Source organism: Bombus bifarius, unplaced genomic scaffold, assembly GCF_011952205.1.
Source record: "Bombus bifarius isolate JDL3187 unplaced genomic scaffold, Bbif_JDL3187 scf7180000007990, whole genome shotgun sequence".
Taxonomy (NCBI): Eukaryota; Metazoa; Arthropoda; class Insecta; order Hymenoptera; family Apidae; genus Bombus; species Bombus bifarius.
In genome coordinates this window covers 2,221,229-2,249,000 of record NW_022884371.1, presented here as the reverse complement: position 1 = coordinate 2,249,000, position 27,772 = coordinate 2,221,229, and the positions used below count along the sequence as shown (strand labels likewise).

At 42.2% G+C, this 27,772-nt stretch overlaps 1 protein-coding gene across 4 annotated transcripts in view; it reads left to right on the top strand.

The window, feature by feature from the left end:
* The window catches only part of LOC117205353 (protein grainyhead), a 162,081-nt gene that overhangs the window by 84,331 nt on the left and 49,978 nt on the right, over positions 1 to 27,772 (top strand). For all 4 annotated transcript variants that reach the window (XM_033443667.1, XM_033443666.1, XM_033443669.1 and 1 more), the window contains exon 4: positions 27,335 to 27,760. In XM_033443667.1, coding sequence (XP_033299558.1) covers positions 27,335 to 27,760 — 426 coding nt within the window. The remainder of the gene's footprint in view (positions 1 to 27,334; positions 27,761 to 27,772) is intronic.

Sequence of the window (27,772 nt, the reverse complement as noted above, 5' to 3'; positions counted from 1 at the left end):
AATGAAAGCGTTCCCGTAGAAATTAATTGGATCAGAGTAGCCGGCAGGTGGAAAAACGATGAAATCGGGACGGGTTAATCGAGGATAATGCTCGGTGTCTTTGAACGGTAACAGCCGCCGGTCGAAGAGGACAGGATCGAAGAGCCGGCGTAGCCGATCGTGACAATAAATTATTTTAGCCGGATGATAAGTGTGCCGAACGTTAACAAGCGGGATAACGCGGGACGAAGAAGGCTGGATAACGCGTATCAGATCGGTTCCCGTGGCGGGAAGCGGAAGAGACGAGAACCGAAAGATCGAAGATGAGGAACGCTCGATAATCGCAGCACGGTCGAAAGAAGGGTAGAGGCCGAGAGGTAGAAACGAGACGTGGAACCCGCGGCGGACAAGAGAACCGTTAACCGGTCTGTACGCACCGCCAGATATACTGCAAATTGATATTTTTTCGCCGCGGTATCGAAAGAGAACGAAAGAGGAGGTCGGCGTTAACGAGGAATGATTTGTCGAGCGACGGAAGCTCGCCTCAGGCTAAGGCGGTTCGAGATCTTCAACGGTCCGCGGACCATCTTCCGCTCTGAATCACTGATCGAAAGCTTCCAATGGCTCTCGAGCGTTCTAGAAATCGTCTACCGTATCTGGCGTTTATGACACGCTATGCCCGAAAGAAGTTGGATCGTTGCGATACCGATCGTATCTTTAAAAAGGGTAGGACTTTCTTCAGGCTCGATGTTTCACAGCGGGGAAATTTTCAGTGGCTTCTTTTTGCAAGTTGCTTTGATCAATCCGTATCGATTTGCTGGAATAAAATATCGACGAAGAGACGGAGAGGAAATCTGATGGAAGTCGATGACTTCGGGTAGCGTAGCTGAGGAACGGATATAGTTCGTTCTTTTTTCTTCTTCGTTGTGAAACGCGCATTACGACAAGGAACGTAACGACGTTAGGACTGGCATGCCAAATAGATAACGTAGGAATTCTCTTCTCTTCGTGCAGAATTAACGATCCCCGTTTGGTATTGTTGAAGTGGTCACCACTTCTAAGAGAACTCTAAATCTGGTCTTTTTAGTTTTCTCAAGCACTGAAGCCATCGACAGCGTATAGACAATAGACTGGGACGAAGGCAGACCATAAACAGTAGACAGGCGACGATGGTTTCGGGGCTTTCAGTTATAGGGTAACACTGCTAGCGTGCGGATCGGGATCAGCTCAAATTATATTCCTACTTGTACTTACACTTCTGTATTAAAATATATTTTCTACTTTACAATTTATCCACGCGTTCTTCTGTTCATACATCTAATAACCTCAACATGTATACCAGACAATCGACTATCCTAACCCTATTCGTAGAAAATTCATGCAAACATTTGACGAATAACATCGAAAATATTCAAAGTAAAATACCTGCGTAAAAATTCCATTTCTTAATTACGTCCGAAAAAAGATAAATTCGTATAAAAATCCTTCCAATTCCAATTTATTACGCTCGGCTTGGACTAAAAACTAGCGCAGAAATCACGCCCCATCCATAGCGGTCACCCTCACGACTCACAGATCCGCCGGGAGGAACGAACCCAAGCGAAAAGGAGAGGAACGTTGCTCGCACACGCGATGATGTATCGGCCGTGGAATCGAGCTAATGGAAGGTCGCCATAGGGAGATTAGTTAACGGGCCACGGATGTGTATTCGGGATCATAATGCTTCGCTGACTTCGAACTGGTTTTTGATATCCGAAGCCGGCTTCGGGCAACGTAGGAACGCGCGTATGAACAAGAAAATCCAGAGCACTTACACGCTAGAGGAATATTCGTGGTGTTTCGACGTGCTCGTTTGGTCCATGTGGCCCGTTTATTGGCCAGTCTGAATCAAATTATACAAGCCGCTCGACAGAGTAAGACACGTTGCGCAGAAACAAACGTTACCGAGCGTGTCTCTCGGCTCGGACGCTGGTGATTTCGATGCGTGCATAGGCGAGCTCGTTCGATTTCGCGTTCGAAACCTTGTTTGCGCGTGGAATGACGTAAGATTTATTGAATGGTCTGCTGGTTCTTTGAAAGGTACGTACGTTCCTTTAACGTGATTTTTGTTCGAAGAAACGAGAGGCTTGAATCGTGTTAGCTCTTTCTGGCCAGATGTTGTGCATAAGCGACATTCTATTTGAATAAATTATTAACTAAGTAAACGATAAATATCCATAGCTTAACAGATACCTACCAATTTGAAAAGGAAGTAGGTATCATGATACGTTTCTTCAACGAGTTATTAACTGGCTAAATGCGGGTATATTTTCTCGGCGCTAATATTAGTGCGTGATGTCTTCTTTGCAGAAACTTCGGAGAAAATGTATTTTCTTCGCTAACGATCGAAGAGAACGAAATATTTACTATGGTGGCTCGATCCTGCACGGCTGAACAACGTTTGAGAAAGAAGAACAAACTTGTCGTTCTAAAGCGTGTATCATATTCGTGTTAGAGGAATTTGTTAATCACATTTTTACGTGAAAGTTGATGTTTCATAAGCAGATTCAGAATACCTTCATCTCGCTACTGTCGATACGGAATAGATAGAAGAAATTCTGAACGTTCTTTCCGGTTTCTCCTATCACAAATTACTTACATATCTATGCAGGTACGTATGTGTAGGCAAAACAAATTTCTGTAATTTCGTGTCTTTAAAATTCACCGTATATTTTTCTCGCTACAAAAGGCTATTTCGAATGTAAATATTAACGTCGTAAGAATTCGCGGCATTTTAGGACGAACCTCTCGAGAAAGGGACATACCCACGCCACCACAAGCTGACTTGATGTATCGCCAGATATTTAACCGACGCGGCTAACGTACGGCCGATCATAAATTGAATTGAAACGTTATCGTTTCGACGGTGGACGTCATTAATCACCATAATATAATCAGATACGTGCGACTAAGTACTCGCGGATATATTATTTTGATGGGCGAGCCGCGCGACGTAAATCAACAAAGTCACGGTGAATCTTGCTCGTCCATTCCAGCCAGTCGAAATTCTTCGTTCCTTTGAATTTTTTCTTATCCCACTCGATCGAGATTAATGTGGAGAAAAAGAAGGCGCGCGGGGCAATTTCCGGAATAAAGATGGAAGGCGGAACGAAGATCGTTTAACGAGCCACGCGGACGATACGTTGCCTCCTCGTTCGCGAGAGTTTTATCGGCTTAATTGTATCGATTAATCGGAGCCGGATTCCACGGTCTACGTATCTTCGAGTTTGCAATCGCGAGGGAGCGCCGCGACGATTGAATCCGCCCGTTGTAGGATTTTAAATATTAATTCCCGTGCAAGATGCAAATTTAAAGACGCAGTCGAACTTCTAACGACGGGCTATTAAAATCGTTTCCTGCAATCGCGCATTAATCTTACGAGCGATCGCGTTCGATAATTGGCAAACCGGAGTGGGGATGTTTGTCGATAGGTACTTTTGTGATGTAAATACGAACGAGAGATGCGTGTTGAGGGATTTTTTCGAGAATAAATGTCTACCTACTCGTGGAAACATTTTCATTTTAATCGTAAGATTGAAAACTGAGATATCGTTTCCTCAACATATTGGCCGGTCCGTAATTTTAATCGGGAACTTCTATGATTGCGAAATTAAGAATTAATAGATGACGAATCAATTTCAATTAAGTCGAGTTTATCTTTATACAGATAAATAAGCGGGTATAATTTATCCTTTATTTATGCGAAGCGTCAGGCGTGGAGAGATAGCGTCTCTAAATAATGAAATTATTATAAAAATGGGCGATTTCTAATTTCTCCGTTAATTATTTCCGTTTTCGCAATGAACGTCCTTGTTTAAATAAATACATTAGGATAAAAAGCGGAATATTTAATGACTCCTGTATCCGTTTTAAAAAACGAAATCGCGTCTCGAAAAACGTTATTATAGTACCGTTTGTGCGAAAAATTAAATAAGAAGTGGGTTAATACACGAATCGACGATTTCTCGGTTCTCTGTTCTCGCACAGATTTACCTATTTAACGCTGTAGAACGTACAGAATGATAAATTTGGACATTGCCTATCGAACGACGCTGCTTAGCAGGCCAATAAAAACATCGTAAATTTTTTTTACGATCCAAGAATACGTTTGTTCGGGGCATTGATTAATCGCGCCTAGGAGGCTCGTACGAGATATAAAGTACGCGAAGACACAAAGTTATCGTGAATATCGACGAATCGGTCGGTGAGAACGTAGGTCGTTAAGCTTGTTAACTTTCGTTCGAAATGGTAACGCACTGACTAGTTGATTATCATACGTACTTGGTCGAAGAAGGATCGCGTGGTTCTGGTAATTCACCAGGACCCTTTAGACGATCGCGTTGATTTAATGACTACGTTGTCAGCTATACACTTGTATCGTGACGTTTCCGGCCCGGGCAAATCGCTCACGAAAATTGGCCCTCGAATTAGGGACAGACAGGTTAAACTTATTTATGACTCGAGTGTTTCGTCGAGTTGTTCGCCGTTGGGAATTCTTCTTTGAGTTACGACCAACTTGTTAAAAAAGCTAGGAAATTGTCTAGAAATTGCGTAAACGTTATTGAAAGATCGTTAAATGATTCAAAAACTAAGATAAAATCAAAGTAGATAAAAATTAAAGAAGCAGAAGAATTTCATAATTTAAAAAAAAATACTTTATGTTCCTTCGAACCTTCAAACTTTATAAAGTTGTGAAATTTAAGCGAAGAAAATCTCTGCTGGACGAATCTCCGAAATTCCCTTTCAGATAAAATTCAGCGATGTAAATTAATTGAAAAAAAAAAGGAATAAGGAAAAAGGGATCGCAGTATTTTGTCACGCTGAGAATTCTCTTATGGTTCTTATTCGGCTACGGAAATCTAGGAAATTAAGGTGTCTCCATGCTGTTGTAAAATAAAAACGTAAGTTGACACGTTAGAAGAGAAACTCGATTTTGCTGAACGTGTAACTTTCAGCGTGAAAAGTATCGACGCAGAACGGTTAATCAGGCTGCTATTTAGACGATTCGTCCATCGTGTCGCGTCCACTTCCACCGGACAGCCGAATTAATTGACGGTGGCTCGAAAGTGGCGATCGAAAGCGTAGATTACGCGCGGTTCGGAACGGTGTTGGCGATTCGCATGAAAAATGACAAGCCCCTGCAGCGCGTGACACCGTTACCAACGGGACAAATTAATCGATCGGGACCAGCCGAATGAAGCCAGATAAAGGGACAATGAGTTTCGAAAGCGTTCTCCCTGCGTACGATTAACAAGTCGACTAGACAGGAAGTAAAAAGCACGATTAATATAATCGCCGGTCAAAAGATCGTTTAGAACGAAATGAAGAAAACGTTTCGATTTGAGACACAGCTTCCGCGATCTGCAAGTTCGCCATCAATAAAATCGATCGTATCGACGGAATCGCCGTCTACCTTCGACGATCACGTAACCGATCTGTGTTCTTCCTCGTCTGCAGACATCTGCCTGGGATAAATCGTGTGCGAGTTTTGATAATTCGGTGAAAGATCCTCGTGAAAGACGCTCGCTAGCAACGACCTATTGCGCAACCAGGCAAAATGGTCAGTTGGCGATGGTCGATCGAGACCGGAGATGGCTAAAGTCTACCGTCGAGGCGACGATACTCGTCGAAACTGTCCAGGAAGAACCGCTGTGAACGAGACTAGTCGGTAATTGCGATACGACCGGGCACGCAATCGTTGAACTTTCTTCCCCAAAGGTAATATCGCCGCGTTAGGTAATAAATGCAGAACGTGTTGGCGATCGTTGGTTTGCGCCACCCCGAATGTACGTTCGAATACGTTTTTCTCGCGGAAAACGCGTACATGATCGGTGAACACAGAAGTGTACGGTCCAGTCGGTGATATCGCGACTCATCGAATCGCACGCATACCGTTCGTGGACTACGTAATTTAATCCTTAACCTGTCGAACGTTACGTCAAACGTCTATCTTTGACTAAGTTGATGCGAGGTACATAAATAGGATAATTTTTTGTGTAGCGTGTGTATAAATACGTAGAAGACAGTGTGATCAGTGTGACGAGTGTTAGATACCATAATTGCCACTTGTATTTGCGCGAAGAGAGAGGTAATGAATTTTAACAATATATCGACCGGCTCGTAGGTTTCTATGGTTTTTATCGCGTGTTCAATGAAAACCATGAGATTCGTTTGACGGATATGCGTGACAGTTACGTGACAGATTTTGGTTTTTCCTTGTACATTAACGTCGTAATATGCAATTTTGTACACCGACGTTTGCATATTGAGATCGATTAGACACATTCATATCGGCGAGAGATATTGTTTACGTAATGTTAAGCCCCGAGGTGAAACGAAAATAATCTCCTTTCGCAACGTGCAACTGGGAAAATTCTTCGAAGATTGATATCGAGAAAAGTTCGAACTAACGACGAAGCGTATTAGTTGATTAACGAACGTCGAATGATTATGAAAAAAAAAGACTAAAATCGAAGCCTAAAGCACGAACTTACGAGCCAACATAACACAATCTTTACGGTATATCTACTATATAATTAGTAAAAATATGCATATATATCAAATAGCCCGCGTCGTAAGAAGTTTCGATAATCGAGACGGAGGTAAAGTGGGACGAATTTGCGACATCATTAGCGACGGGTTCCTTTGCGCGGTAGAAAACGAGAAATTAAAAAACGTTCTCTCGTTTTAAGAGGCGAGTTCTCGGGTCGGTCGTAAAACGTTCGCGTGCACGACGAGAGGAACGAGAAGGGACAGAGAGGAAGGAAAAAGAAAAGACTCGCAATGGGTTCGTATTCGACCGATCGTTGCAAGATTGCACGAAAAGAGGAGAGTTAGTATTATGCGCGGTTTGATTTAAAGGATGGCAGACGTATCGACGCGACTCGGTTTCTACGCGGAGCCTTGTGCAACGGCTCACCTCGAAGAAGCAGACGCTTTCCGTCGCGGCGCGAATGAAACCATTAAATCGGCCCGTTGCTCGGCGCGTAAAGGATAATATATTGGCCAGTAAATTTCATCGGTGTGTTAAACGGGATAGTAATTATCGGGTCGGGCTCGTAAGTAACGAGCCACTTTCTGACGTGCACGAGTACCGAGTGTACAGTGTCTGGGTTTGTGATCGCGGCCAGGATGAAAATTTGATCATTTTACTGCCTACAAGACTACCTTGTTAAGCTACGCGCTCACCAATTAGCAAAACTGGCTTCATAAAGTATGCGTCGTGCGTCGATACGCCGTTCAACGATTACAAAATGCCCGCACCACTGTAATTGAATCCGTCTGGAATTTTTCCGCCTGGAACTTTAACCTCCGCCAGTTTCGATAAGGAACGTTCGTCGGTCGTTTCGACCATTGCGGGTTTAATGTTGTTCGATTCGGGTATTGGATCTTTTAGAAGCAATATTTACAAGTTCATTGTCGGACAGGTTTAGCGGTTGCATACCGTTTTAAGCAGAGACTGAAAGGGTACGACAAAGATACGTTCATTTTACAAAGCAAATGTTCTAGCAAATGAAATTACTTGTTCATTCAGAAACTCGTTTATTCCAGATTCTTTCAAACGATATACATATACCGTCTCAGATGAAATAGATCCAATCAATAAGTCATAAATCATCCAGAAACTAACCATGAAATCGATCTAATCAACAATCCATAAATCAAATTACTCGTTCGTCCAAGAACGAACTATCTCTGTTTCTTTCAATCGTACGTTCTTTCCCAAACGAAGTCAATCTACCCAACAACCTTAATGGGCTGAGATTTCTATTTCACCTCTGATTCTTCGATCAATTTGCACCTAAACAAAGTCAACAAAGTCACGAAACAGCCCGAAATCTCTACTTCGTCTCTGATTCCTTCAATTAGTCGCCTTTTCGAACAAAATCAACGAGATCAACCACCCAAAAATTCCCATTTCGCTTTTCCGTTCCTTTAATCGCTCTACGCTCATTCTCAAATGAAACCAATCTATCGACTCTAAAATCCCCATTCAATTCCCGACGATTACTCCATTCGACGACCTTAAAACTTCCAATAATCTAAATTTATAACCCGTCTATCTACGTACTGCCCTCTATTTTCCACCCCGTGGCAAAAAGCAACGAACACGACTCGACGCAACCACAACAACGATTCAGGAATCGAACTCCGAACTTACCCCGACCTTACGCGCGTTACGCCACGATTCAGAAAGCGAGTGGACCGCGAAGATGCCATTAACCAAGGGCAGTTCTCCGTGTGTCGAGAGCGAGTCGGAGCACAGGAACGACAGACGGATAAACAGATCGACGCATTGTGCAGCGAGACGGTCGCGTGTCTACACGTGTCGGCGTGCATGGACACGCTGTGTGCGTGAACTGGTCACACGCGAAGCCAGCGTTCACCGTATGCACGTACGCGGCTGGCTCAGTTCCTATAATAGGTATGCAAGTGGCGAAGCAGGTTCCATTCATTCATGTTCGGCGCGCACTAGTGGTCTACCATTTACAATTTCCCATTTACCATTTACCATCCTCCTCGAGCGAACGCGCTCGAGCTTAGCTCTCTTTCTCTTTTCTCTGAGCGGGTTACAGAGGCGAGACAGAGAGTAAGAGAAAGAGAGCTCATAACGAGCGGGTGTACGCATGAGGTCGGCCTGCTGCGCTTCAGGACAATGTTCGACTCGCTGTGTTACACCGGATGCAGATGGTCTCGCGTCTAGAGTCGCTAGGATCGCATCCGTTAGCTGCAAGTGAGCAGGTATAGTTTGTCGTGCTAGAAGAATAGCTGCTTTCAACGCAGCAAACGCTTCGAGTTGGGCTTTTTAGAATTCAAATTGGAATACGTACTTTATGGTATATACTATATATACATATACATACAGTGGCTGTTCGTTGATTTAGCTCTACATGCAGAAATTTTGTTTCTTTCGTGATAGAATGTCATACACTCCTCGCCAGAAGATAGCCCAGCTGTGCAATCTTTAATTTCTCAATGACGCGTGCAAAGCTTTTCGTCTGTAACTGTATAATATCAAAACATTATGAGCTCAGAATATGCGGTTCGTTGAAAATAATTAAAAATATTATGAGGTTTAGTGTGTAACAAAAAAAATTGTTTTATATTAAGAACGAAGTAATAGCACACTCTGTTAATATGTTTAGAAATTGCTCAGTAGTTCGTGATCTATCAATGAGTAAAGATTACAGTATAATATTATATAAATTTGTAAGTATGGAACGTGAAAAAAAATTAAATTCTTTTCTTAAAAAAAATCAAATTCTTGAACTAAAACAGCAACACTTATCGGTAGCAAAGAAAATATAAATCAATAACAAATCGTACAATGGAAGTAGTAAAAAATAAAGGGGGATGTACCCATTATTAAATAAATATATATGTTTGATAAGTAATTATTGTTAGTTACAATTTATGTTGATTATTATTTTCTTATTGTACATGTGCCATCATTTCGTTCTTAAAATAAAACAATTTTTTTGTTACACACTAAACCTCATAATATTTTGATTATTTTCAACGAACCGCATATTCTGAGCTCATAATATTTTGATATTATACGTTACAGACGAAAAACTCTACACCCGACACTGAGAAATTAAAGATAGCACATCTGGGCTATCTTTTTTGCGAGGGGTGTATATGCTGTACTATGTGAGGTAAATGAAAAATTATCGTTAGTCGTTCCAATTACTATTGAATACATAGAAGATGGTATATATATGTTGTGAAAGTCTTTATTTCTTGGGGAAAATAACGTAGGAATTAATGATTCTTCCGTTATTAAAATTTTTTTCCGACCGAGTATGAATTTTTCGGTGGATTTATTTCTAAAGAAACGATATAGGGATCGATATAGGAAATTCATTGTAATTAAAACAGTCTGAGAAACGGAAGAAAATAAATGACAGCTTATTTTTCCTTTCTCTGAATGTTAATTTACTTTTCTCATCTGAATATTCAAAATCGATATCAAACCTGTTCTGTCGCGTCAATGGCCACGTCTAGATGGAGTATTAAGAATATCGTGATTACCAATCTACGCGCAAACGCTAAACCCCTGGAAGATATACCAGATACTTCAACTTTCACGAGTACGTCGAGAAAATGATCGAAAGATAACGCCACGAACGATAGGACGCTTCTGATGCCGGACGTGAAATCGATTATACATTTGCATTTTTTGCATCGAATACTTTGTACGTACGTAGGATTTGCATCGTTAATCCTCGTCGCTGTCAACTGCGCGGCAAATCGTGGAACGCCTCGTTTAATTTATCGCTTCTTGCAATTCAATTTTAAATAAAATTAACATTTTGGGTTAATCGAACGCCACATCAACCGCGATAACGGTAATTATTAGACTGTGATAAATAATTAAAGTTTCTATATATTTATAGGGAATTTAAATGGATATATAAAAACAGGAAACACGTAGGAAATGTAAATATACGTATAAGAGCGTACGAAATACACGCAGACTCGCCAAGTTTTCCGAAAATTTCTAAACATCTTTTACGAGCATATTGTGCGTATCACACGAAATATTACGAAATTTCATTCGCAACGTTCTGAAATTCGAATATCCTAATTACATTCGATGACAAAGTTTGAAAGCAAACTAAAAACGTATACAAAAATTACTACATAACTCCTTGCAAATACGAGTGAAGTTTATCTAACAAAGCGCCAACTAAAATTTCGTTCAGACAAATAGACGTAAAATTCTAGAAATATTAAGTCAATTTTAAGCTAAGCAGGGCAATATAAACAAATAGATAGATATAAACGAATCTAGCCATTGGAGAAACCTACGATAAACCTACGAGGAACCTAAGGAAAAACAGACAAGCGTAGAAGATAAACGGAAGACCATTCGTGGTTCTATCTTAATGCAATTCCAACAACGCCCTTTTATCGGGCCAGGCTTGGCTGATTGTCGACCGGTCGACGACATCGGGGACTTCCGTACGAGATGCTGACAACAGGGCAAAAAGAGGAGCGATTCTCGAAACAGGAGACACCTCTTATTAGCGTCGCATTAGCGGCGCGATAACCGGCGCCGACAATGCGCCGCGAGGAAGGAAAAAGGAGCGCCGTTTTGCGCAGCGCGAGACTCTTAAACGAGCAATGTCACGCATCGAATCACCCCGGTCTGTGCGTAACCGTGCTTCGCTATCGTTCATTTTTTACCGTTTCCCAGCTGTCCCTTCTTCCATCCTTCCTTTTTCTCCCCCTCGTCCCCTGATTTTCTTCTCCTTTTCTTTCGTCCCGCCGTCTATATCGGCCGATTCATTGAATTATTTAATAGCCAGGACGAAGGAGACACGGGCCTGATGGATTACCCAGCGATACACTCGAACGAATCGCGATTTAACGTTCGATGGCACGATATATCGGGAATCTTTACCCTTCCAATGGGAAATTGCGCTTTTGTTTCGCCTTGGATTCGTTAAACAGCGAATATCGTAGCTCGACTGCGCTTGTTACGGCATACGTCGATAACGTACAATTCTGCTGCAAAATACGTAGAATTTTGAGAAGAATTTTAGGATATTCACCGAAAGGGGCGCGTTATATCGAACTTGGTTGTATGCTCGTAAAACGTGTTTCTCATCGATCATCTAATGGCTAAACAGCGAATATCGTGACTCGACGCGTTCGTATTACGAAGCACGTAGATTCGCCATGTTAATTTTAGCGAATTCGACGAGAATGTTATATGGAAATTGATGCTTCCGATGAATCGTAGATCGGTTAATTGCATCAGCAAATAAGGTTCAGCGGAACATTGTAATACTTTACTTGAGATTCGATAGAATTAACATAAACATTTCAAGCGTGATAATCGTACGCTAGAAGAAAGCAAATTTCCTTAATTTCCAACGAACACGAAAGAAATCGGACAAGTACAAAGTCGAAGTAACACTTGTGTTTAAAGTATGCATAATGTAAATGATGTGTGCATAATGTAAAGTGCACATGGCGCAAGTGCATGCGAAAGGTACACACGTAGTTAAAGTAACAGAAACATTGGAAATGGGTTGTACAAATCTTACGGGTCAATGTCTCCTTTAAGCGAAAACGAAAATATTTCTCTGTTATAACCAAGAAAGCTATCATCGTTATTATTATTTATCGTACGCAAGAATTTCCTTCCTTTTCCATGGTAACCATCGCTGACAAGTGTTTTTATACCTATATTTATACTTACGGATAACTGGCCGTACGATATCCCGAATGCAAATTCCAAGGCTCGTCCTATCGAAATTAAACGGCGCCGATTTCCCCCTCGATTAATCCTGAATTACGCACTTCGTGTTTTCATCGAGCTTCACTCGATTTCACTGGACTTCACTGGAAGTCGTACAGTCGCGAGGAAGCGTCCTGTCGGTGGTCTAATAGGTCCTCAGGAACCAGTTTCGAGAAATTCAGTTCTCGTATTCTTAATTAGATTCGCGTTGTTCTCCCCCCCCCCCTCCCCCCACCTGCGAGCTTGTTAATATTTTTCCAGCAAAACATCCGCGAATAAACCGCGCTTCGCCGTTATCTGCCAGTCGAGGCGAATTAGCTCGGAAACTCGGTCGCAGAAACGTCCATCTAGATAACTCCTTCCACAATCCCGATCTTCGCCCTAGCCAAGCAGGCGCGTCTCGAAAAAAGCAACGAGCGAATTCGCACAAAAAACGGTCGAAAGAAAAACCCATCTGAATGTTAAAACATGAAAAAGAAGAGAAGAAAAAGAAAAACGGTCGTCTATAGAAAGAAACTCGGTAATCTCGCGAGGCAATAGAACCTGCAGTGGCTCGCAAAAGTAATTGAAAGCTTATCGTGGAAAACTTTTATACGTTATATAGAACATTCTGAAATTTTATTAACATTATAGATACGACTGTCACCATCATATTGGTCAAATTTGAAGACAGTCTGAAAACGTATACAGAATTATACAAGATATCACTGCAAATGTATATTTGGTAGAAAAATCAGTACACGGTGTGAACAGTCATCTCAAGCATACGAAAAGCATAAGTGTCATTGAACGTCAAGGCTTATCGATGCAACGTATAATCGACTGTTGGACTACTTTTACGACCCTTGCTGAAGTATATACTTGAACGAAATATCTCGTAGCTTCCAACGTTTTCAAGTTCCTTTCAAATTTTACCATCTACAATCGTGGCAATGGAATCTCGTTGCAGTAGCAACGCGTACGAAATTGCAACACGAAAGCTTCCTACGTGTGTTCGAAAACTTTCGTGAGCAACTGTACACGATACCAAACAAAGTCCACTCTTGGGCATCATTCTCTGTGGCGAAAGAAACCTTCCACGTGAAAGTCCACGAAGGAGAGCCTACCATAAGCTGGTCGCTTTCCAATCGTATAAGATGAGAGTCCGGAGAAACACGCCCGAGACTCGATTTGCTAATTAGTGGCCACGTCGGAGCTAATTAATTCCAGAGAGCAGGTCGACCTGTGGGGTACGATAGAGAGCCTTCGCTGCCGAGGGATGCAGGACCCTGTAACGCTTTTTGGTACGCGTGCGCTCGTGTGCACGAGCCGCCGCGACAATGAGAGACAAAGGAGGCACTCGTTGATTGTGCCAAGGTTCCTCTCGCGCATAGAAGTGCAGGGAGGTGTGAAAGAGGATAATAATATAGAGTTACACTCCGGGGAATATTTCATATCGGTGCATCCCCGCCTCCTTGTGCACCTTCTCTCGCGCCTATTCTCCGTTGCGAGACGCGTTTCTTTTCTATACACATACACGGTCTCTTTCTCTCTCTCCACGCGTTCTTCCTTCCGCTGCTTTGTCGACCCTTCCACCAGGTCGAACGATTCCACTCTCGGTCCAGCGCCTCCGACAGAACCGCAGAGCACGCTCGATACCTTCTCGCGCAGCAGGGTGCCCCCGTTGACGTATCTTGTCGGGCTTTAATAGCGATCCGCTTCCGTGCACGCGCGAAAAGTCACCGAGGGTCACGGCTCTCTGGCGACGGTGTCCTTCCGTGTTTCGTTGGGAAATAGGAGTCAGTAGAGAGGAAGATCGTACGCGTTGAAACGGGAGAAGTAGTTTGTCGGAGGAAGAAGATCTTTGGAACGAAGTTGGAAGTGATACGAAAGAGGAGAAGGAAGTCTGCTTCTTGTCTTCTACGATGTTTCTTCGATTCGGCGAATGTCGCATTACATTAGCCTTCGTGTCTTTGTTATCGTCACTTTCCTTCTGAATAATCGAAGATTGTTCGGACGTACGTATTTCTGAATAGAAATATTTTTTTGGGTATAACGCAAATGACCGACATTGTTCTTGTCTCGCAACTTCCTTCGCTTCTTCATATAAGAGATTTCCCATTGACCGAAGATTGATTGTAATAGCTGAAACTAAATTATCACCGAGACCGCAAGAACATGAGTCAGCTTGACTGGAAAAATACGCTACCGCATGCGTATTGTAAAGCTTCCTCTTTGACTAACTAAACGCGGTACCTCTAGAACGCTTCATTTTGTAAAACCGCGGAGAACACGAGTAAAACACGATTCTATATCTCATAACGCGTCGATTCGTTAATGTTACTTTAAATTATTGCCTCAAAAAGTCCTGTACGCGTAAAGTTTCACGAGAAATATCAATTTAGTTGCACGAAAGAGCGGAGACCGCAAACGTTAGATGAAAACGTCACCCGCGACATAATGGATCGGCTATGAATGCCTCACGTGACCGATTTGCATAACGTTTAGCGGAGGCACGCAGCAAAAAGGAACTCGTTCCTCGCTCGAAATTCTCTATTTTTCCACAAGAAAGAAGGCTGTGTTTATCTCTCGCTCGTCAGGACGCGATGTTCGCAATCGCGTACATTTATCAGCCAGCTCGGATATTAACATCGCGATCAAACTTCGATTTCCACGACTCTATTCTTTCGTTTGGTACACAGCGCAAAGTCCGGTCGAGATATATCGATGTAATTGAATCAATACGATCGGAGGTCTTTGCGTGGCTATATTCCTCGTTGTCGATCGTATTCCTGGTAAATTGAGTTAAGTGGAGATTCTTGTTTCTGTAATGATAGCTCCATTGAGACGATCGGCCGAGTATTATAAAATAGTTTTTGCGCGTTATCACGGAGGACGCATCGATTCATCGTACGAGGTAGATTCGACCCTGCGTTATACGGGTTAATTGATCCGCCGCCGGTAGCTTGGACCACTTGGATAATCGGTTAATCGGACAATCACGCTGGCTGCTCCTTTTTACGACTCTTCGGAGCTCCAGAGTTAGCATATATTAACAGGAAATTCCGTTCTGGTCTTCGTTTTCTACTAATTTCTATTCAGATAATAGACATTTATATATAAATTCCAATAATCTAGCGGAGTAATGAAAAGGAGGTATAATAAGTCACTTAGCGTGATTGGTCTGAAATCCCAAATTGATATATTAACATAATAATGATTCAATGTATTATAATTTCCGACTTTTAATCTCGTTATTTTCATATCGATTCTGCTCTTTCTTTTATTATTTTCCAATCAATTCACGGATACCTATTATATTTCGCTGACAGAATACATCAAGAACCGCAAGATACTCGATACGATTACTTCGAAACCTGAAGTTACTATATACATATTAATACCGAGTCCTCTATTTTCTTCTTAGAAGATGCTCGCTTTTTCTATCAATTTCGAGTCAACTGACGAACGCTTAAACACAGATGCCAAGTTTCTTGGAAAAGAAAGAGAAGAAGCCGGGTGGCACTTGGCGCGACCAGATCTTCGATAATTGAATCCCACAGGGAAATCCCCTAACTCGCGTTTACGATTCCCCCATAAATCCTAAATACACGGCGCACAAACCGGCCGTAAATCTCTTCAGCCGATTAATTCGTGTTTCCATTTTCGCATTCAGATTAATCTCTCATTACTACCTGTAATTAACCTGGGCAGCTGCTAGATACCGAGTATGCCGATCCTTCGTTCCAATCTCCGTGGCTCAACGACCGACCTCTCTCCTCTTCGATCCCCCACGAAAGGACTCACGATCTTCCCACGAAATAACTCGCCACTTAGATTTTTTGCAATTTAACCTATCGAGCGATGGTAAACGGAAAAAAGAAAAATCGACCACGAAACTCGTCGTTCCGTTAGCTGGCAGTCGTCCGCTTTATCTTGTCGCGTTCTTGGCGATTACGCGAAGCCAACGCTAATTGTTCTCATCCTGTCCAGTTAATTTTCAAACGGCGTAGGAAGTGCAGGGTGACGCTTATCCTATCGCGAGTCACGCTGGGTAGCTACGTCCGTACCCTTTTCGAGATATGCGAATAAAGGAGGAAAGAAGAGAGCTTGAAACGAGAGCCAGATAGCAAGCTACGCTGAAAGGATAGATAACGGCCTGTATTGTGCACCTCCGCGCATTACCTAATCCGATATCCGCAGGAAAAGTCCGAGTGAACTAGAGTGCTGCATTTCTAGTCACTTTTAAACACGCTTTGGTGTATCGGTGGAGCGTCGTTGTTAGGTTTGCAAGAGCAAGAATGTTTGCGAGAAGAAAAATATTCGAAATTGGTATAATACGATTCCGACAACTTTCGTGATTGTCGTTGTTGGATTTGGAACAGGAAAAATGGTTGAAACTGGCAGATGTGGTTCCGAGAGGCTTTTTGTAATTCTCGTTGTTGCATTTGCAAGAGAAACGATATTGTAAATTGATAAACATTGTTCTGAGAAACCTTCGTAATTGTCCTTGTTAGGTTTGTGATGTTTCTTGGAACAATGTTGAAAATTGCTAAATGTGATTCTGAGAGAATTTTGCAATTTTCGTCGGTGAGTTTGCGAGAGAAAAAATGTTGGAAATTGGTAAATATGGTTCCAAGAAGCTTCTGTAATTGTTGTTGGATTTGGAAAAGGGAAAATGTTTGAAGTTGGCAAATGTGGTTCCGAGAGATTTGTTGTAATTGTCGTTATTGGGTTGGAAGAGGAAGAACGTTGAAGATTGATGAACGTATTTCTAAGAAGATTTTTGTAATAGCTGATTACTTGAAAATCGCAGTACATTAGATGGTGATCGAATGGTGTCTGAAAATTTGATTGTTGGCAAACGACGAATCATCAGGTTCTGTGATAGACGCAACCTTTGCCGTAAAATATTTTTTCTTGGAAACTGGGTATTATGTGCAAAAGATAATTGGATAATGTACGAAAATTTGATTATTAGAACAGTAGGAATGTTAGGTATGGATTTGCGTGGTTCTAAGAATATTTTCTAGGAATTTTTATTCCTTGAAAATTAATCTATCGAAAGCCAATTATCTGCAATTTATTATTAAATTCTGCCTTTACCGAAGAACGAAAATAAAATGTAAATTCCTCGAGATTCCAATTTTAATTTCTACTGCTTACTTCCTGGAAGTATAACTCTCACCTTATTAGAATTGCATATATAAAAGATAAGATGATGATATATAAAACATAGCTTGTAACACTGTTCGGTACTCAAGTACTTGGATAAATGTTTTGCAAATGAGACAAGTATACGTTACACGAAGAAACATATACTACATTGGCAACAATGTTCGAATAATAAGAAAGGACATTAATATATCGATAATACCACCCGAGTGAATGCTCCATGTAGAAAACTCTGTAATCTTTTCAACTCTTCCTGAGAGACAGAGCCCGCCCTTCGGCTGTCGCATTGCTGCCTACGTCGAGATTTACTACTCTAAAACAATCGCTCATCAAACAGATACAGAGGAGGTTGCACCACTCATCGTCAGACCAAAGAGACGTTAGTTTATACGGAGGAATGCGATTCTTACCGCAAGAGGTTGAAGTATCTTCGTCTTTTTACAAACAAAAATTCTTTACCAACAACAGAACATAATCTCTAGCGTCCTTCTGCTATGAGAATATTCATTCACCTTACACAATGATCATATCATACAATACGTGTACAGCACAGTTTGCATAATTATTTTTATACTTCAGAATCGACACAAGTCCGATTCGAAATGGCTGATAGTCGAACATTTACGAGATATTCGCGATCGTCCGGCTATTTTCATCGGTCAAGACGAAATTATGAGTACCACGCGTCGCGGTGCACCGATATTCGCGTTACACCGCGGTATTATCTTACGGTTATTGATATTTCGTTGCCGCGATCGTATTACTGAATTCGTTGCGCCTGTGCAACAGCCGGATCGTCGACCAGCCTCTGTCTGCGTCCTACGCACATATGCAGGCGTTTTGTTCGCGTTTTTCATCCGCTACTATGGGATAGATCGCGAGACTATCGTTCAGTTTGTCGAGCGTTGCGTGACGGCCAGGGATTCAGACTAGGCGATCATCTGGCTAATTTATAGGGAAAACTTCTCGGTAAATCCCTTGGCGAAGCTTAGTTTGAATTTAATGAAAAGAATGATTTTTGCCGAAGATACGATAATTATTATTGTTCTAATCGTAAGCTGCATCAAAATTTGTTACGTAGGTAGAATATGTCGTATCGATATATCGATATAAAGTCGTCTTATTTTACGTTCATTATCAACGAAGAAGGTGGAACGAATATATCATGTTACAATTTAATAAACGTGGAATTAACTTTTGAAAAATTAGATCCACAACCACGCATGACCCTTTCCAAGGTTTCCAATTTATCATCTCTCCCTATCTTATGGATAGGAATACATTACATTTATTTCTGTTCGGTATACAATTTCGAATTCTGTGCGCGATTTAAGCTGCAAACTCGTATTATGTTCTTCCACAACGCGACATATATTTTCCCTACTCTTCAATTCTAAGCGCAATAACACTACTTAAACTCGTCATCGAACAAATCTCATTCCTTAAACAACACCTTTTTTCTCTCTCTCCTCTATTCGATTAATATCAAACATTCAAAAATATTAAATATGTGGCGTTCATCCTGCAGAACTCTATAATCTCAAATATCCAACATTCATCAGCCACGGCCTTTTTACGGCGCAAGCAAACCTTGACCCTCTCAAAAGTAACACGCGAACCCTACGCATCGAAGAAAAGTGAAATTTCAACGCTTTATTACAAGAGCTGTGTTGGAAGTTGCGAGATCCAGTTTCCTCAGCGACGAGTCATTGCAGCTGCACAGTTCGCGGCTCTAAGTGGCGCGAGTGTGGACTGAAACTCCCGGTGCGTGCTCTCGCGAGCGCAGAAGACGTTACTATACACCGTGAGAGAGTAACCTGTCAGATACGCCGTTTTATCCGTGGTGAAAGAAAGAACAAATACCGATGGTGGAGAGCGAACAAAAACGGGGGTAGAGGGATCTTCGATCCATCAAAGTCAACGCGCGACACCTTTCTACCCCCGTGTCTCTGTTAACCCTTCCTTTCGCCCGACGTCACTCTGACCGATAGAGGAAACCGATTTTCACGGTGAAGCTTCATGGCGAAAGTTTTACGAGCATGTCGAACGCCACTGACGAACCTATTACCGGGACGGGGTTGGTTTCGCATCGAGGGTTGAAGAGAGTGTATGATCGTAGAAAATAGAGAACAGAGAATGGAGAATGTAAAATGCAGCGCGATGGATTTTTAATAGTTTTAGGAGAAGAAATGGAAAAGTAGAAGTTGCAACGCAGTTGCTTTTTACGTTTGATCAACGTTCGACCAACCTCGCTGCGATCTTCGAACGTTTATATCCCGATCTTTGCTTTAATTTTACAAAACAGAGATTTGTAACGTTTTAAGAAGATATCTAACATAAAATTGAGGCAGAAGATCATGGAGGACAATACGAATTTATGTTTTGTGCGCGTTTTGTTCGAACTTGATATGTTTCTTAGCGTTAGGAAATTAGGATTGAATGGAAAATGGTCGAAAGAACGCAGCGGGGTTAGCTGAACTCGCGAAGGCTATTTCTCGCACTTTTCCATTGCACAGTCGATTACAATTCGTTCCTAGAATCTTGCACGCTTTAAGACCAGCGAGAACGCGTGCAATTAATCGTGCAATTAAATCTTCTCTAAGTAACGCGGAATTTCGCGTTCTTTGCTACTTCTGCGTAACAAACGAACAATGGCCTCGTAAATCTCCGCTCTCGCGTGTCTGCCCACGTAAAAATCTGCTGGATGAAAACGAGAACAACGTTTGTAACAGCGTGCTTCGCATAGTTGTCGTGCAAGAATCGCGCTGTCGCATCTTTCCTCTCTTTACATTCCACCGATAAACCAATTAATACATCTAATTGAATGAAATATTAGTTTTTCGCTACCTTCGACTTTCGTTTCCAATTCGAATCTGTTGGGTACTTACATTACTAAAAAACCAAACTCTAAATTCTACAAAAGATAACAGTTAATTCCGAGGAAAGAGGTGGAAAGTTGATAAATGGTGTTTTAACGTATCGATCGCAGAAGCTTCGTTTCGCTCTGCGACAAACAAACCTTAACGAACAAAGACGCGTTCCTTGTCACGGACGAAGAATCGTTTTCTTCATATTCTTATGTCGTTTTCATACTGCAACATCACCGTGGACCATCGATGAAAACGCAACAAGATCGATCGAGCGAGACGAAGTGGCTCGAGCTTCTGTTGTGTTCAGGGAGCATAAAACGATGAAGTAGTGCGGAAAATGATCGGCCGCCACTGGCTCCGAGGCAAATGAACGATTCGTAGCGCGATTGATCGTGCAAAAGGAAGCAAAGAGAATTGGTGAAAAACGGTAGCGATATTTTGTCTTTTTTCTAGATTGGAGAAGTAATAACAGTGAATTGGTGATCGTTGGCGCGCCGTAATGTTGGCAAATGAACGAGTTCCTTGACGAGGTCGGCCAGCAGATAATAGCAGTAATGAATTCACGCTTGAAACTGGCTGTATCGCTCTGTGAATACTATTTTACTTTCGATTCAGCTATTTTCCGCTGTCCTTGAATAATCGAACTCGCTTTGCTATTCGAGTGAGATTTATTACAGGTTTGCAAAAAATAGTTCGTGTTTTCCTTCCCCCGTCCAAAAAAAAAAGAAAGAAGTTTCGTATTTATAAACCTGTTAGATTTTTTAATATGACTAGCATATATTACGTATATCATTGTTATTCCTCGGAATAACAAGAAATTCGCTCTCGTGCATCCACCTGTAAGCAGTTACTTCCGGCGGAGGTAGCATCCAGCAGCCACGAAAACAGAAAAACCAGAGTGTCTCTCTATCTGGCAGAAGCTAATACGTGGGCACGTTTATGTCGACGAGACACGCGAGTCTCTGGAACAGCGAGGATTACTCCTCGCGATATCCTGTTTCCTCTACGATCGACCGACTTACAGAAAGAAGGCCGTTCGAAGTGTGGTTTTTGTTGGTGAACCGAGAACTGCGTTTAGGTTTCGTCATTGATTGTTCGAATTTTCGAAACGTTTCTTTGCCGAGGAAATTGTATACGATTCGCGTAATTATATCGATAATGTAATTACTCTGACGCTTGGAAGGTTCGAGCGCTGCAAATTCTCTCATTCATCGACGCCCTCGATGTTGTTTTATATTCGGCAAAAAAAAGCTATACTCCACCTGAATCGAGGGATTCTATCGGAAGAATGGTGGCTGTTTTTCATAGAAAATCACGCTAGGAAATTTATTCACCCTTCGACCTCACACCAACGACCTCGAGCCGCGTAGAAATAGATTTATTTGTAGAATTAGTATGCATACCGCAGCCAAGCTGGCGGCCGAAGCGAGAACGACAGGGACGTGTGAGCGAGCAATGGTGACATTAAATCGAGATACGTATCGGTAAAAAGGATCGCGGCATTCTTCTCACCGTTTCTCCTTTATAAATCTTATTAACACCAGCGATCGGCCCGCGTCGGATTATGGATCGAGGTTACAAGACAATCGAGGAAGTATTGAATGGAGAAAACGGTCGTCTCGTTGCTGGAGTTCCTTTTGGAATCGATACGCTTTTACGCGACTGATATTATTGCTCGTGCTTGGAAACTCGCGAGTGTAGGAACCGTAATCCCTTGCAGCCGTGAAACTGTTATCGAGAGAAAGTATTCCGAGCGTGAGATTTATCACCATATTACAGGGAAACTATTTTACCTCAGTTTACCAATCGAGACTCGTTATTTATTTAAATACTGAGATATTCACTTTTATGTTCTTCCGAATCTATAAGGAAGTTTCCTTTCAATGTTTCTATTTCCCTGTTTTTCTATTTATTTCTTTGAGATAACTATCCGACGAATAAAAAAATTATGAAACTCTTTATCTACGAAGAAATCAGGGAAACGAAATTTCTTTTAGAGAAACAGAGAGATCGGAACGTTACCGTTACCGAAAGAAATAAATTGAAAATAACGTAGAAAAGACAATCTCATATGATAATTAGATGTAAAAGAAAACAGGCGTGAATTTCTATGGATAATTCAATGAATAGACACACCATTAGGTACATTAGAAAACGACATTCTTAATGGTTGTTAAATTCCAACCCGTGGAGACGCGTAATTGTAATCAATTAAGCTAAACGACGATAATGGGTTAATAAGGTGGATAATTTTCTCTTTGAATACTAAGGTGTTGCTCGGCTTTCTTAGAAACACACCTTTCCTGTCACTGTCACAGCTCGTTTAACTGCCCACGATTTTTCCAGTAACTCGAGGCATTCTCTGACATTCTAAAATTGCTACCTCAAACGCGATATTGAATCTGAGATTGTCCTCGTAAAAAAGTGCTTTACGATATTCTTGAACCGTGACATTTCCACGTCACGCTCAAGTTGAAGATTTAACGATTGTTTATGATAAGATGATCTTTTAGTAGTCTCTCGCTGTGCAATTTCAATGCAACAGCGAAGGATTATTGTTCTCTTGTTGTGTATACAACTATAGCGTTCCAACAGCTTACATAAATCGGACAACGATGGTTTCTTTATCGCAATGTGTTTTTTGCCATACCCAAATTATTCTTCCCAAATTTTTACGATGGGTTTAACACATTGTAATAATTTTATATAAAAGATATCCAAAGTCATTTGTCTTGAAAATCACAGCTTGGATGACAAAGTTTTGTTCCAAGATACATGTTTTGCCGCTGTAGAATTTTATTTCCACATTTTCCTCGAAACTTAATTTATCTCACTTTTATGATCGAGCAATTATTTTTGCATAAGAATCGCCTCCTATCTACAATGTAAAATACTTTGAGTCGTATCCGGTAAAGCTAAATACTTGACACATATTTTTTTCAAACTTAACAATGACCGTGGAAACAACCACTACAAACCGCTTCAAACCCTATTCAACATAAATCCAACACAGTCTTCGATCTAAACTCACGAAACGTTACATCCACGACATCACCATTTCCCAAACCACCTGCATCTCTATTCCACGATCCAAGACTAACATGATCGTCGGTCTGAATCGTTTCTGTCACCGCTTCTCGACATTACCGAACCACGTCAAGCCCTGTCAAACGTAAGCACGTTGCTTCATCGATCGAACGATGCCACGTGAATTCAACCACATAATAAATTCAATCTAATACGATATGCGATCTACACTCGCAAGACATCCTGTTCGTCCAAACATCCATCACTTTCGCTACTTTCAAGCCGCGCAAGACTCTTTCCAAATTCAGAAACACGCGTGATATGCAAAGACACAGTGAAGTGAAAGTCTGAGAGAAATATAAGATGAAAGGGCGACAAGAATGCGTGGAGAACCAGCCGCCAAGCAAACTGGACGTTCAGTTGAACGAGCGTGTATCCCGGGCGGAGGCGGCTTTATTGAAATGCACACGAGGGAGCAACAGGGTGGGTTCTCGGGTCGCGTGGACAACACTCCTACGGAATATTAAACGCGTCTGTGCGTGGCGCGTCCCTCTTTATCTCGTCACGGTGCGTTCCACCTACCTGCAATATTTACGCGTTGAGGTAGGTGCGCAGGAACGAGGATGCAACAGCACGATAATGCATTCTGACGATCGCGAGCCACGGATACTGGCCGGACGATGCCTTCCAGAGACTCCTTTCCATTCAACGTTTCTTCTTCGTTCTCTCGTACTCAAGAACGATCAACCGAGACGAATGACGCTCGCCAATAGATCGATCCGAGCTGAGAATAAATTTAGAGAGAATGAGAGAGGCATATGACTCGTCGAGGAAGGAAGGATTACGCGCTTTTTGCCGAGACTACTCGTTGCGCCTGCTTGTGATACAATTTGTCTTGCATAGTCGTCATTCGTCCATCGGCGTTCGATTATCTTTGCTGGATGAAGGAAATTGGATGAAAACGTTGCTCCCTCGGATGATGGAACAAAATTGTACATGCAAAGTATTTGTTTGCATCATTGTTGCAAAATATCGGATATGGGCTGTTGTGTAAAAAGACGAGGTGGATTATTATACGTGTCTGGTTTATTAAAGAGACGAGTGATAAAATTGTAATAGTCAGTGTATATTAAAATCACTTTAAATACAAGTACAGAGATAGTGTATACCGGTCGTTATCATCGCTCGTTCAGTGCTACTGTTCAATTCTACGCTCGCTATTCAACTGTATGACTCGTTATAATAACTCGCTATAATGATCGCTATAGTGATTCGCTGTACTAGAGAGCACGTTCGTCTATTTGTATCGACAGGAGGTATTATAAAAAGCTCGAATGTAACTCCGGTTTACGATTACAAATAACCGCGATAATATTTTGTCCAGAGTTCGTTTATCTTTGAACCTAGCAAACCAAAACAATGTTGACACTCCAAGGCACAACAATATGAGTCATTCTCGATTCGAATCTTCCATTGACTCCTGTGCCGCTACAGACTTCTTTTAGAAACCACAATTACGATCGCTTTCTCGTTTTACTAATGTTAATAAATTTTCCTTGCGAAAGGAGTTCCTGCACGATTTTATTATCTTTCAACACGTTCACTGCTGGCCAATTTTACAACGCGCGTAATCATAGTGACGTAATTATCTGCAGTCTATTTACGATGCGACAAGTTGGCAAATATTTCACTAACTCGAGTCAACCGATCGATGTCGTATCGCCCATTAAAACTACAGCTTTCGTACCGAGAATCTTCCAACTTGCGAAACCGTCGACCAAAAGACGAAATGCGGTTCATCCAGGATATTCTGTTTGCCCATTCCCTACCGAGAAGTATCCACTCAGATGATCACGAATGAACTGATTACCCCGACTGTCGAGCATTATAATTCAAACGCGAAGCAACCCATCCATCGAATCTCGCGTATTCGCGCCCGATCCTCGCCGCGCCTGTGCAAACAGACGCCGAGGAAAATATTTGCACAGGATAACGCGGACCCCTCATTATCGGGATGGCTTGGTCCGCCGCGTTCGACCTGGTTTGGCCCCAGGTGCGCGAACAGCAGCGATCGAGAACGCGGCCAAGTTAGATAGAGGGACGAGGAAAGGATCGAAGTGGTGGAAACGAGAGGTGGGAAAGAAATGGAGGATAAGGGGAGTGTAAAGAAAAGAAAAAAGGAAGAGGGAGATTGATTCGACATGCATAAATTAGAGAGGATGAGCCTTTATTTCGTGCGCGAGGCTCACGGGTTCGGGATTGGGTTTGGAATTGGGATCCACGAGAGGAGTATAAATTGATGACTGTAGGCAAAAGGCAGGGGTTTATAATAATTAATCTTCGTGCGTGTATGTATATAAAGATGCCCCTCTCTGCTTCTCACCCTTCTCCAAGCTTCCTTCATCCTTCCTCTCGATCCCGCGTCTCTTCGTTCGTGTTCGAGGCATCTGCGTGCATCCGGCGTCGTGTATCTTTTTTTCATTATTTTCTTTTTTCATCTTTAGCGCTCTGAGGAATCTAAATGGAGCCGAGATTTGGATATCAACCGCTTGATCTGCCTGATCTTTCGTGAATTTTTCGTCGCTTATTACGATCCATGTTTTTTATTCGTATAAATAGATTCAAAATTCGGTTTCTTGGATGTTCAGTTTCTTGTATCGTTCCAATCGTTGATTCGTGTTGGAAACTTTTTTATGTTAGTTCGATCCATGCTATCTCGTCTTTAAATTCTCGACATTTAAATTCTTTTTCAATCCTCCGTTCTTTTTACATGTTTTCGATTCTGCGTCTTTCCTCTCGCATCTTGGCAACACAGCCGTACGCATCCAGCGTCGTGTTCCGTGTTCCTTGAACGCCGATCTAAATATATCGAAAATTCTGTTCACTTCGTCCTCTTCGATATCAAGCAATTTTTATCCATCTACCCTTCATCCATGCTTGCGAAAAATTTTCTGGTTGATTAAATCGCGACCTAGCCGGAAAACCGAGCATCGTCCCCACCGGAAACGAAGTAATCTCGCTGACAAATATCCAGCTAGTTGGTCGAGCTTACGCGCGTGCAAACCTTCTAAGAGGCGATTAGATATCGCGACGCGACAAACGATAAATTATCGCTGCGTGCGTGTGTGGCAAGAAGGTGGCCTCGCGTCCTGGTGGCCATTGCCAGATTGAGGAATCATCAGCGAGTCTTAACGCATCGCGATTATAGTTAATTGATAAATTCGACGGACCAGCGGCGATTAATCGCCGCAAGACCGTCGCTCGTTTCTAACAGTTTATTGCACGGCGAATTCATCGGCAGGAGATCTTCCAGGAAATCCACGGAGAATCGCCTTGTCGAGACTTCTCGCGGATTAACCGCGCTTCTCGGCTACCGTCTAGGTACTCCATCAAACGTTTCTGAACGTACTGGAGACACGCGGAAATGTTCGAGCGAAAGGTATTCGCATGGATGTTGGAAAATGTAGACGCTTGCGATGTCGAGGAAAAGGTACTTTGACGTTGAACTATGCCGGACGAAGAAAACGATCGTGTGTGTTTGTAGGATTGTAATCGAGGTTCGAACCTTTCGCACGATAATTTACCAGCTAATGGCGTTAATGAATTAAGGTTAATGACAGGCTTCTGTTGTTGCATAGTTTTTATAATCGACGTCGAATAGCACGATCAGTCGTCTTCTATAGGAGCTCGTTTTATTACAAAACATTATTAATATTGGTAATTTGTACCATTCGTATTTTACTCGATCATCAAGCGGACCAATCTTCTCATAATAACACAACGAAGAAGTCTATCGAAAACTCTGACGATTCGAATACCTAACGAAAGATTACATGATTTATCGTTGATACGGATGAGCTATCGAACGTAACATTTACGTGGAAAGCCCATAAAACAAATTCAAACTTCATTTTATATTTCGTTTATCCGGAAGACTTACTTTCTATGTATAAATGTTCTATATTACAATCGTGCGAAATTTTTAGAAAGAAACGAACTTTTGGATTTACAGACGTCGAAGCCGCGGCGAGGAGGACACGAGCGGTGTAGACGAGAATTCTCAGCAACAGCAATCGGGCTACGTGGCCGGGCAGCGTGACACAGAGGAAGAGGAAGAGCTGGGGGCGGAAGAGGCGGCAGCGCAGGCGGCGCAGTCCCTGCAGAGCGGCGCCGAGGGCGCCGATCCAGAAGTACACAAGAGGGTTGCTGCCGTGCAGGTGCAGGTGCAGGGTATGGAGGGCGACTGGCGGACCTACTGCGAGCATCCGCTCTCGGTAGCGACCGCGGCGATGCTCAATCTCCAACAACAGCACCAAGTGTCGGCCGTTGCGAGCCACGGCGATGATCCAGCAGCTTCGTACGTCTACGAGTACTACAAAATCCCGGAGAAGAGCACCGCGGACGTCAAACTACCACCCACTCATGAACTCTGGTCCACGTGAGTCTGATT